The sequence below is a fragment of the Juglans microcarpa x Juglans regia genome, chromosome 6D, assembly GCF_004785595.1.
Source record: "Juglans microcarpa x Juglans regia isolate MS1-56 chromosome 6D, Jm3101_v1.0, whole genome shotgun sequence".
NCBI classification, from domain to species: Eukaryota; Viridiplantae; Streptophyta; class Magnoliopsida; order Fagales; family Juglandaceae; genus Juglans; species Juglans microcarpa x Juglans regia.
The window spans coordinates 864,990-877,066 of NC_054604.1; the positions used below are offsets into that span (position 1 = coordinate 864,990).

Genomic DNA, 12,077 nt, shown 5'->3' on the forward strand with positions numbered 1-12,077 from the left:
TTAATATAACAAAAAATTTTAATCTTATTATTTTTGCTTCATTGATATAAATTTACTCTTAAACATGATTATTAATTATCCTTATATATTATGTTACATACTTACAGATATATATATATATATATATATATATATATTATGGCATAAGTATAAGAATATACGTTGTATATACATCAAGGATAAATACATTTTTTATAAGTATATTTTTACACATTTTTTGTATCATTTTTTCATTCGGGTCAGAAAAATCAACTAACCCAACAAAGAAGTCCAAAACTGAATCACACATGTAAAATTGAATCGAACCGAACCGAAATCTACATTGGATCAAGTCATAAAACTATCCAATTTTTACCAAAAATATTGGTCTGTGGTGGGGGGATAAGGTAAGTGAGGCAATTCTATCCTTTTTAAATTCAGATCAGGACATGGTTGCTATCAACTTCACTTATTTAGTGATGATCTCAAAATGTAACAATCTTGTGAACATTACTAAGTATAGACCTATAAGTCTATGTAATATTCTCTACAAAATTATCACTAAATTGTTGTCCAACAAACTCAAACAGATCATTCCCTCAATTATTTCTCAAAATCAGTGTGCCTTTGTTTTTGGAAGACTAATCTCTAATAATATTTTAGTTGCTTATGAAACTTTGCATGCCATGAGAATCAAGATGAAGGACAAAAGGGTTACATGGCACTGAAATTGGATATGCGCAGGCTTATGATATGATAGAATAAAAATTTCTCAAAGAGGCCATGCTAAAGATGGGGTTCGATGCAAGGTGGACTGACCTAATTCAGAGATGTATCACATCCTTTTCATTTTCTGTTTTACTAAATGGTGTCCCACATCAAGTTTTCAAACCTACTAGAGGACTTAGACAAGGATGTCCTTTATCACCTTTCTTGTTTATTATATGTGCTGAGGTGTTAATAGCGAAATTTAAGGAGGCAGAATAGAAAGGGATAATCTCTGGGGTTCCAATTGCAAGGGGTCAAATTAAAATGAGTCATTTGTTCTTTGCTGATGACAACTTCCTATTCTATCGAGCAAATATGCAAGAGTGGGTCTCTTTAAACCAGATTCTACACTATTATGAGCAGGCTTCTGGACAAAGACTTAACAGGAACAAGACCTCCTTATATTTTAGCAACAATACTAAGCATGCTACAATGAATTACATAAGGTAGGTTGTTGGTTTGAGAGCCTCATCAAACATGGAGAAATATTTGGGTTGCCATCTTTCATAGGAAGGTAAAAAACCACAGCTTTTCAAGGAATTGTTGAGAAAGTGAGAAAGAAGATTGATAATTGGAAGGTCAAATTCCTCTCACAAGCTGGCAAAGATATTTTAATCAAGGCTATTGTCCAAGCCATCCCTACATACAGTATGAGTGTGTTCCTACTACCCACGATCCTATGTCACAAGCTTAACTCTCTCGTGTCTAATTTCTGGTGGAGCATTCAAGATAAAGATGCAAAGATTCACTGTAAAAATTGGGATTGTTTGAGCAAAAGCAAAGCAACTGGGGGGCTTAGTTTTCAAGATTTAGTGAGCTTCAATTATGCTCTCTTGGCTAAACAAGTCTGGAGAATACTTACTAATCCAACAACCTTAGCAGATAGAATTCTCAAGTCTGTCTATTTTCCACATGGTTCTATTCTACAGGCTAAAACAAGTTCCAAACCTTTCTTTACATGGAAGAGTATTAGCTCAACTATTAATATAGTTAAGGAAGACATGATATGGAGAGTTGGTAATGGAGAAGAGATAAAAGTATGGCAGGAAAAATGGATTCCAAATCAGGGATCAAGTACCATACAGTCTCCTGTAAAGATATTACCAACAATTGCAAGGGTAGTTGAGTTAATTGATCCTAAAACTGAGTGGTGGAAAGTTCAACTTCTTAAAGATATTTTCTAGCAAGAAGAGAGAAAGGAAATCCTAAAGCTACATGTAGCACAGACTAAGTCTGAAGACAGATTGGTATGGAAATACAATAATAATGGTTGCTTCTCAGTCAAGAGTGTCTATCACCTATGCAAACAGAAGCATCATCTTAATTAAGGGGAAACTTCATCAGAGGGAGAGCATAGAGAATTGTGGAAGTAGATTTGGCAAATACAAACTACAAATTCAGTCAAAGTGTTTATGTGTCGTGCATGTCAAGATGCTTTATCCACTAAACAAAACTTATGTAAGAGGAAAGTTGTCACTGACCCTTTATGTCCAATATGTCAGCAAGCAAAAGAAACTCCAGGTCATATCCTATGGACTTGTCCATCTGCACAGGATGCATGGATACTAGGAAGTACAAAGTTTCAAAAAGCTGCAATCACACAGGAAGACTTTGGAGCCATCTTCATGCAAATGCTTTAAAGAATAGGTACAACGGATATCAGCCTCTTTGTAGAGATAGCCAGATCACTGTGGACAAGAAGGAATAAGCTATTATTTGAGGATAGTTTTTTAGCCCCCACCCTCAATCTTGGTTACTAGAGCTACACAGGCATATCAGGACTTTCAACAAAATGCTGATTAAGCAGCTCAGGTCGAGACCCAATTCAAATCAATAGAGAACTATTCATTGGAAATCTCCATCTGCAAATTGGATCAAAATGAATTGGGATGTAGCAGTAAGAGAAATAGGCAACAAGATAGGGGTGGGGGTGGTAGTTCGAGACAGTGAGGGAGACTTACTGGGTGGTAGTTCGAGACAGTGAGGGAGACTTACTGGCTTCCTTAATGTAGCCTTACATTCTCCCATGACGCAAGCTAGAGGTTTAGTTTCAACTGCAATTTTCTATAAAGAATTTAGTTTACAAAATGTGGTTTTTGAAGGGGATTCAACTCAGGTTGTGAATACAATGAGACAGCATACACAGCAAAATGGTATGCTTAGCTGCGATGTACATACTATCTTGGTTGATAAAAACTTGAAAATCCACCATGTTAAGAGAAATGCAAATCAAGTGGCTCACCATTTAGCAAAGCAAGCAGTTTATGCATATAATAAGGTTATAGAGATTGATCATATCAATCCTTGTATTATATATCAGGTAACGGCTGAATGCCATAGATCAAGTTCTCAGTTTAACGTAATGGCTGCAGGCCATAGAGCAATGTGATGCAATGAAGGTCTAATTTTCAAAACAATAAAAATAAAAAAATCCAATTTTTTAGCTACGATAAGTCTATGTGATGCAATGAAGGTCTAATTTTCAAAACAATAAAAATAAAAAAATCCAATTTTTTAGCTATGATAAGATAGACTTATCGTAGCTAAGTCTATGGTGTGTACTGTAGTAAGCATTTAATTTTTTTTTATGATTATTTCATCCAACCAAACCTTAATTTTTTTTCAAAAAGATAATTTAAGTAAAGTATTAATTATTTCTTCAAACCAACTATTGAAAATCTGATTATTTCATCCAATCGAACTATTATTTTATTAAATATAAAGAGTAATGTTAGATATACTCTTACTCTCTTAGGATGTGCAAATAACGTGTACTCTATTTAAAAAAAAAGAGTTTACTATTAAAATAAATATTTTTTTATATGAGTTTTAAATTTATTCACTTTTTTAAAAGAAGTGTGCGAGACTTGCATACATTAAAATTAAAAATTTCATTTCTCAAATATAAAATCATTGAAAGAATGTACGCTATAAATTATGAAAATTAACACAAAATATATTTTATTTCATTAAAAATTATATATAAAAAAAAAAATTCTATTCATCATCCTACACACCACATACTATATATATTTTTTTATTTTTTTATTTTTTTTTTCTTTTACTAAATGTGTGATATATAGATAATGTGTAGAAGAATTGAATAAGGTTAAGAAAATAAAAAATAAAAAAATATATATATATATAATATGTGGTATATAGAAATGATGAGTAACAAAATTATTATATAAAATTTAGATAAATAATTCAATGCAAAATTAGATTTTCAGTAAAATAAATAAACAAATGAAAAAAAAATGAGCTAACGAGAAGGCAAACTGACGCTCTTATTTTCCAACTCTGCCCTATAAATAAGCAAAGTAGCAAGCACAACAACCGACAGACCGAGGGCATTCTAATAAAATCTTAACCAATTTTGTTTCCGTGGCCGCCATTCACTTACGACCTTTTGCTCGCCGCCGCTCTTCTTCTTCTTAGGGTTCTGACTTCAGACGCCTCTTTATCTCTCATACTCTGGTTCTCCTCCTCATGTCTTCAATGGCAGCCGCTGCCGCACCCACCACCTTCCCTAAACCTTCACCTTTATCTTCCAAATCCCTAATCTCCAGATTTTCCATTCCCTTCTCTCGCCACGTTCTCCAAAACCGCTCCGCTCCCCGCCACTCCCCCATCTCCCTTCACGTCTCCAACTCCTTCCCCAGCCCCGCTGTTGCATTCACCACTGGCACCCAGAAAACAACGTCCACCACCCCAGAATCTTTCGTGTCCCGATATGCTCCCGACGAGCCGCGTAAAGGCGCTGATGTCCTCGTCGAGGCCCTTGAGCGCCTTGGTGTCAACACCGTCTTCGCCTATCCTGGAGGCGCCTCCATGGAAATTCACCAGGCTCTGACGCGCTCCTCTATCATCCGCAACGTCCTTCCCCGCCACGAGCAAGGCGGAGTTTTTGCAGCGGAGGGCTACGCTCGCTCCTCTGGCCTTCCTGGGGTGTGCATTGCCACCTCCGGCCCAGGCGCCACCAACCTTGTCAGCGGCCTCGCTGATGCCTTGCTCGATAGCGTCCCACTTGTTGCCATCACCGGCCAGGTTCCTCGCCGAATGATCGGTACGGACGCGTTCCAAGAAACCCCGATTGTGGAGGTAACTCGCTCTATCACCAAGCATAATTATCTTGTTCTCAATGTTGAAGACATTCCTAGGATTGTTAGCGAAGCCTATTACTTAGCCACGTCGGGTCGCCCAGGTCCGGTTCTGATTGATATACCGAAAGACATTCAGCAACAGTTGGTGGTTCCGAATTGGAATCAACCCATTGGGTTGGCTGGTTACACTTCCAGGTTGCCAAAGGCGCCGAGCGAAGTGCATTTGGAGCAGATTGTGAGGTTGGTGTCTGAGTCGAGGAAACCGGTGCTATATGTTGGTGGTGGGTGCTTGAATTCGAGTGAGGAGTTGAGGCGGTTTGTTGAGTTGACTGGGATCCCAGTGGCTAGTACTTTGATGGGTCTTGGGGCATTCCCATTATCAGATGAGTTATCGCTTCAGATGCTGGGGATGCACGGCACTGTGTATGCCAATTATGCTGTGGATAAGTCTGACTTGTTGCTTGCCTTCGGGGTTAGGTTTGATGACCGTGTGACGGGGAAGCTCGAGGCTTTTGCCAGCCGAGCTAAGATTGTTCATATTGACATTGATCCAGCCGAGATTGGGAAGAATAAACAGCCCCATGTGTCCATCTGTTCTGATCTGAGGTTGGCATTGGAGGGGATGAACCAGATATTGGAGGGGAAACGTCATAAGCTCAATCTTGATTTTTCGGCTTGGAGGGAGGAGTTGAAAGAGCAGAAAGTGAAATATCCATTGAGTTTTAAGACTTTTGGGGAGGCTATTCCTCCTCAATATGCGATTCAGGTACTTGATGAGTTGACTGATGGGAATGCAATTATAAGCACCGGTGTTGGACAGCATCAGATGTGGGCTGCTCAGTTTTACAACTATAAGAAGCCTCGCCATTGGTTGACTTCTGGGGGATTGGGGGCTATGGGTTTTGGACTTCCTGCTGCCATTGGAGCAGCAGTTGCGAACCCAGATGCTGTTGTTGTAGATATTGATGGTGATGGAAGTTTTATCATGAATGTCCAAGAGTTGGCAACCATCCGGGTGGAAAATCTTCCGGTTAAGATAATGTTGCTGAATAACCAGCATCTGGGTATGGTGGTGCAATGGGAGGACAGGTTCTACAAGGCTAACAGGGCTCACACTTATCTTGGAGACCCATCTCGGGAGTCGGAGATTTTTCCGAATATGTTGAAGTTTGCAGAAGCTTGTGATATACCTGCTGCCCGCGTCACAAAGAAGGGAGATGTAAGAGCAGCAATTCAGAAGATGCTGGACACTCCTGGACCGTACTTACTGGATGTGATTGTACCACATCAGGAACATGTGCTTCCTATGATACCGAGTGGCGGGGCCTTCAAAGATGTGATCGTTGAGGGTGATGGGAGGTCTGCTTACTGATTTCGTGGCCATTATATCTGTTTTTTATGCTTTTGTATGTATGTTTTGAGTCGGCTCATGCTTGAAGTAAGTTAGTTCTTGAGTTAGTAGCTGTGATGTCTTTTTGCTTGGACAAATTCCCAGTCACCCTTTCTCCCTTTTTAATTATTTCTGGTTTGAATATAAGAAATGTTCATCTCATCGCAGTTAATCTTTGCTTATACGTGGGAGTGCAAAATATTTTCTTCCACGCCCTATGAATCTAAAGAGGATCTCTAGTTCTCTTACTGCAATGTGGAGTAATGCTTCCACTTACATAATTTTACGCATATCATATCAATAACTGATGCGGAAGAAGTAAATTTTTTTTTTTTTTAGTATATTTATATTGCAGTGCTATTAAACTCTATCCCGTCAATCTAGAAAAGATCTGCACTTTCCCGTGGTATACGAGGTAGCTTTGCACTTTTCACGCGTACGTGGTATACGGGAGACACATCTGAACTCGGAGTTTGTATCAATGGAGCCCACTTTTTTGGTCCTTGAAAACTCCGAAGGAGATGTGAAAGGAACGCTCCTGGTTTTATAATAGGAGTCACTATGGATGGAATTTGAAAAGCTCCTTTAGGCTCGGCTAGGCTTCCCCGTTGTTTCAGTCACCAGACTTGCTGCATAATCGTGTCTATATATCATAATCAGCTAACGACTTATCTGGTATTTCTTGAAAAACGGTATTAATGTAAATGTCCAAGCTGCTAAAATGTACTGATATAGCTACACCAGTTTAAACATATCCTACAAGACAATGTCAATCAAACCTCGTTAACTCAGTTGCTCTGATCCAAAGCCGTGTTAGCATCAGATTAAGAACTCTCTCTCCTTCTCACTCATTTGCCTGAGATGAAGCTGTTGTGGTGTCAAAGGATTTCTTTCTGACCAAGAGGCAAGTGATCCTTGAAGGATTAGCATGTGCATTGTCAAGACTACGCAATACATAGTCTGGTTGGTGGAGTGCGAGATTCAACCTATCCTCCCCTACAACCAGTGCGGTAGCATCAAGCAGAACATGCCAGTAGTTCCTGTGGGCTTCTGAAACCCAATGCATTGAATAACGAGTCCCATTAATATCGGCAGGATAAGCGAATAGTCCTTTTGGGCTGTGCTTACACTTCCTCCTAAAATACTGGCTAAGCTGTGATCCCTTTATCCTCAAATCCAGCCAATCCTTAGGTGCTGATATCACTTTGGACTCCTTGAAAATTGCAAACTCCCTTATGCAGTCTTCTTCTTGTTCTTCTTCCCCTATAGCTGTCATGTAAAGGTTTCCCTTGAAGAAAGGGTAGCTCTCCCCAACTAACTTCATGGCATCCTGGTAGCTGGGAGTGAAGAGTACAAGATAGTCATCATCGGATAATCCGCAGTGCTTCAAAACCTTGTTTCGAGCTTGGATTTCAGGGATCGAGATAAAACTTCCGGGAAACGTGGATTTCTTGGTGAGAATATCAAGCAATCTTGATGGCTCCAACTGGGTCCTATCCAAATCAGGATGACTGCTTCCAAAAGTAGGGGTGGAAGGGTCTCTTAAACTACCCCTAGGGGACTTCCGCCTATCATCAAACGTAGTATCTGAAGGCTCCTCATTGATGCAAAGACCAGAGAGATCTCTCTTTTCTCCTTCCACTAGCCCGGCATACTCTGGATACTTTGCTAAGACATACTGCTCAACATACCGCATTTCTGTTGGCGTGATCGGGCCTGACCATCTGAGGTCAAGACCATGGAGTGTTGATATGGCTTCGGCTACGATATGAGCAGGTATCACAGTATGTGCTTTCTGTTTTTAGTTCAAGAAAAAGAACAATCAGAAAGAGATTATATTAGGCACCATTAAAACCTTCTAGAAAACAAGACATAAGAAAATGAATTATACCTTAACAACCATACTGCTTGGTCTGCCATTTGATGCAGGTGGTTTGTGCATAGAAGCAAAGAGGGATTTTTCTTTATCACCTTCCTTCATTGCCTGATTTGTCATAACTTTGTGAGACGGAATTGAACATGACAGTAAAGAATATGGTTTTGAATTATAAGCACTCACCTTAGATCCTGCATGAAGAACACATAGTATGTATACTCTGCCACTATTGAAACATAGAACTTTTTATTGGCCAAATATGCAAGTTTTGGGAAGATCTGTGAAAGAAAAAGAGGTATGTATCTACAAATTCAAGAAATCAAGAGAAGAAAGAGAGGTATGTATTTACAAATTCTCTTGAGGTGAAAAAAAAAAAAAAACTCTTGCTGCAGAATGGGTTTAGGCTGAAAGATTTAGGAAAGAATAGAAGATATGGAAGCGATGACAGAAGAGAGAAGAAGAGGAAATAGAGAAAAACAAGCCGAACTGATCAAAACATCTTGTTGATATACATTGGTGTATTAGATAAACTAAAAGAAACAACTAGAAAGAGAGAAAAAAAAAGAGAGGATCTGGAGGAACAAACAAAGGCAGATGTAAAGAGAAGACCAAGCCCAACACCCCAAAACTTTGGTTGTTGCAGATGTGGATCTGAAAGGTGGGGGTATTAAACAAATTATCAGAACTAATGATCATTACGTCCACAATGACAGCAGCAATGCTTTGAAACAGGATACCACGAACCATTAGAACTAGTTTTGTTGCTATAACCATGGTTTGGTATATAGATTATCTCTGGTTGAGTTTAGGTATCATATTAAACCTTTGGTCTGGCTAGGATATCTACCGACTCAAAATTTTAAATGAAAATATGACTTGTGAAGAAAACTCAATATATATTTGATTGGAGATGAAATCACACGCTCTGAAATATTAAATTTTGGAGGGAAAATGACCCTTGAGTGCGTTTGGCTTGAAGCAATGGACCCATTTATTGGTAATGACTTTAAGGGTAGAGTTACTTCCAATAGCTGGTAAACGTGAGTATGAAATTTTCTCAGAATTTGACCCTCATTGAGTTCCCTGGTAATCTGGGATCTTGTTCCACCTGCATCATGGGAAACTCAGATGTCATAACTTTTTCATATTATATAAATAAAAGAGAGAAAGTGAGAAATATCAAGAAAGAAATAAGAAAAAAAATGTTTACATAGATGAATAATGCATGTAATATAAATGTAGAGAATGACTTTAGCTCATATGTTATTTGCATTGATTTTACATAATTCTAATATGTCATTGACATGTTGGTTAGTCATTTTACATAAAAATGCAAAATAGGTAAGCCATAAAGGAGAGATGGTTATACCTATACATATGCTGTTCATTATTATTATACCTATACCGTTCGGTATTGTCTTTAGTATCGAGGTTACATGTATAAATTTAGCATTTATGCAAAGAACAAATAACAAAGCAAGAATTTTTTGGCATCAAATAGTTAAGAGTCTTAGAGAATCTCATCTGTCAAGGTATTGATGGTTATCTCACATTGAATACAAAACCTTATTGAATAATATATAAGAAGTACTCATCCTACTGAGGTATATACGATAGAAAAGAATAAAAGCAAAAGATTTTTTCGAAACTATATGAATTTTTGCTGCCAATTGCTTGCTATAATGTATGTGCTCATCAGCCATTCTTGGCTAAATAATATGTTAAAATGGGGTCAATTAGACATGACTGGAAGCTCTGTCCAAGTACAGAAGAAACCAAAAAAACAAATGCTTGTGATTCGGTGTAAACAATGTTGAGGAGAGAGGGAGACAGGAGAGAGTATATGCCGTGTAGAGATGCCTAAGACAGCAGCTTCCATACAGACAAGGTCACATGAACAAGCGATTAGTCACGGACAATGACATTGAAATTAATATATATATATATATATATATATATTTATATATATATATATATATGCCACTTCACGTATTATAAGATTAATCAATATATATATATATGCCACTTCACGTATTATAAGATTAATCAATATATATATATATATGCCAGACCAGGAACAGCCTTACCTTATGTCTCAGTCGAACCTAACAGTGCAAAGACATTCTTATTATTATAACCAAATATTACCTGTGGCTCTGTTTATTCTTCCTTGAATACATATATCAACCCTTGTTTGAACAATTCTCTGCATTGAAGCTTCTGGGAAGCTGCTCTGGAAAAGGACTGCGAAGCCAAAAACTCCCCTTTTGTCAACTATGGCTTGGGACTTTGGAACATTATCTTTTTATTATTCTTTCTTTCCTAAAAGATGAGTTTTTCCTGTGCATTCCTTGTATTCAGGACGAGAGAAATCTCCTTCAAGACTCAAGGAGATGAATGTCACAATATCTGTTTCCAAAGTCTTCATTGATTTGAAATATTTAAAGCAAGCGTGTTAAAAAAACGTCCTTCTTCCGTTTTTCCTTCACACGTCTCTCACCAACTCTTTTCATTCAGCAGCAGCAAATATCAAGATCTTTCAGCACCACCTTACCTTTTGCATTCATTCTCAGCAATCTATTTTTAATTGGTGCATTCATGTTTATCCCTAGCTTTTATGTCTCTTTTTCCGAATGGTTATTCTTCATTTAAATTAAAATAAGAGTAATGATTTATACAATCCCGAAAAATCCCACAAAATCCTTTTGTAAAGAAAGTGAACCACACCATAAAAAGTAAAAAAAGAATATATTCTTTTTTAGTGGGACTCACTTTTTACAAAGGACTTGCGTTAAACTTGTCTATTCGGAATTTGTACCTAGCATTACTTTTAAAATAAATGATATTAATTGCTTGTAAAACATAGGGCATTTTTAATGAAACGAGTAGAAATACCTCAGATTTTATACTAACAAGCTTAGGAAGTGAGATTGGATAAAAATTTTGTAAAATAGTAATAAGATAGTTTGTGAATAATAGTAAGATAGTTTAATATTTTATGGGGTTTGAGAAATGAGGGAGAAAAAGTTGAATAAAAAATATAATAAAGTTAAAATATTATTAGAATATAATTTTTTAATATTATTTTTATTTAGAGATTTGAAAAAATTGAATTGTTTTTTATTTTTTGTTTGAAAGTTGGAGAAAGTTTTAATGATTAGTTTAAAAATTTTGATATTTGAGTGATGTTTAGGAAGGAGATGAGATGAAATGAAAATTTTAATATGAAAATTTTTTCCAAACAAGCCCTTCGGGGATGTTTGGAAACATTTTTCATCTCATATCATCCCATCTCATCTCATCCTATCTCATTTCTTTCCCAAACATCATTTAAAGAAAAATAATTTCAAACCAATCATTACAACTTTCCTAACTTTTCAAATAAAAGATAGAAAAATGATTCAACATTTTCAAATTCTAAAATAAAAATTATATTAAAAAATTATATTCTAACAATATTTTAATTCTATAATATTTTTTATTCAACTTTTTCTTTCTCCTTTCTCAAAACTCAATAAATACTTATCTCAAATTATCTTACTACTAGCCAAGATCAACGCCTTGATTTCTCACTAAAAGAACCAATTATCAAATCCCGCCTCCCCCATGTATCAAAAAAAAAAAAACTATCTTACTATTATTCATAAACCATCTTACTAGTATTTACAAAATTCTCATCTCATCTTATTTTTCAAGCATCTCATAATCCATTTTAAGTAAAATACAGAAGATAATGTTAGAAGTATCCGAATTACAATTTACCTATCTATAAATTAGCATCTTTTTACAAGTTCCGTGGCATTAATTTCTGTGGAAAGAGAACAAGTCTTTTTCACTTCTTTCACATTCTCTTTGCAGCATGTTAAAATGTCCACGAATGTGTACATTAGAATATAAGGGTTTCAGTAGTACTGTTCAACCGGTTCCGGCCTTAGAACCCGAGTTTCAAAATCAGGCCAGA

At 36.8% G+C, this 12,077-nt stretch overlaps 2 protein-coding genes across 3 annotated transcripts; one reads left to right on the plus strand and one right to left on the minus strand.

Moving 5' to 3' along the window:
* The first annotated feature begins 4,091 nt into the window (after positions 1-4,091).
* On the plus strand, positions 4,092-6,402 carry LOC121235040 (acetolactate synthase 2, chloroplastic). The gene has a single exon (XM_041131247.1). The coding sequence runs from the start codon at positions 4,237-4,239 to the stop codon at positions 6,220-6,222; it is 1,986 nt and encodes a 661-aa protein (XP_040987181.1). The 5' UTR covers positions 4,092-4,236; the 3' UTR covers positions 6,223-6,402.
* Positions 6,403-6,888: 486 nt separating this feature from the next.
* On the minus strand, positions 6,889-10,047 carry LOC121268829. 2 transcript variants are annotated; one of them, XM_041173095.1, is made up of 3 exons: positions 8,300-10,046; positions 8,132-8,215; positions 6,889-8,035 (listed from the first exon to the last, which is right to left on the minus strand). In XM_041173095.1, exons 2-3 carry the CDS (start codon positions 8,180-8,182, stop codon positions 7,085-7,087), a joined length of 1,002 nt encoding a protein of 333 aa, XP_041029029.1. In that variant the 5' UTR covers positions 8,183-8,215; positions 8,300-10,046; the 3' UTR covers positions 6,889-7,084. The 2 variants fall into 2 exon arrangements, with proteins under 2 accessions (XP_041029029.1, XP_041029028.1); XM_041173094.1 differs by having other exon boundaries at positions 8,132-10,047.
* Positions 10,048-12,077: the final 2,030 nt, after the last annotated feature.

What these genes read in the sequence shown, in the direction of transcription:
- LOC121235040 (XM_041131247.1), top strand. Translation starts at nt 4,237, where the DNA reads ATGTCTTCAATGGCAGCCGCTGCCGCACCCACCACCTTCCCTAAACCT.
- LOC121268829 (XM_041173094.1), bottom strand. Translation starts at nt 8,236, where the DNA reads ATGACAAATCAGGCAATGAAGGAAGGTGATAAAGAAAAATCCCTCTTT. An exon ending in CAAGCAGTATGGTTGTTAAG is followed by an intron (nt 8,036 to 8,131) that starts GTATAATTCATT and finishes AACTAAAAACAG; the next exon opens with AAAGCACATACTGTGATACC.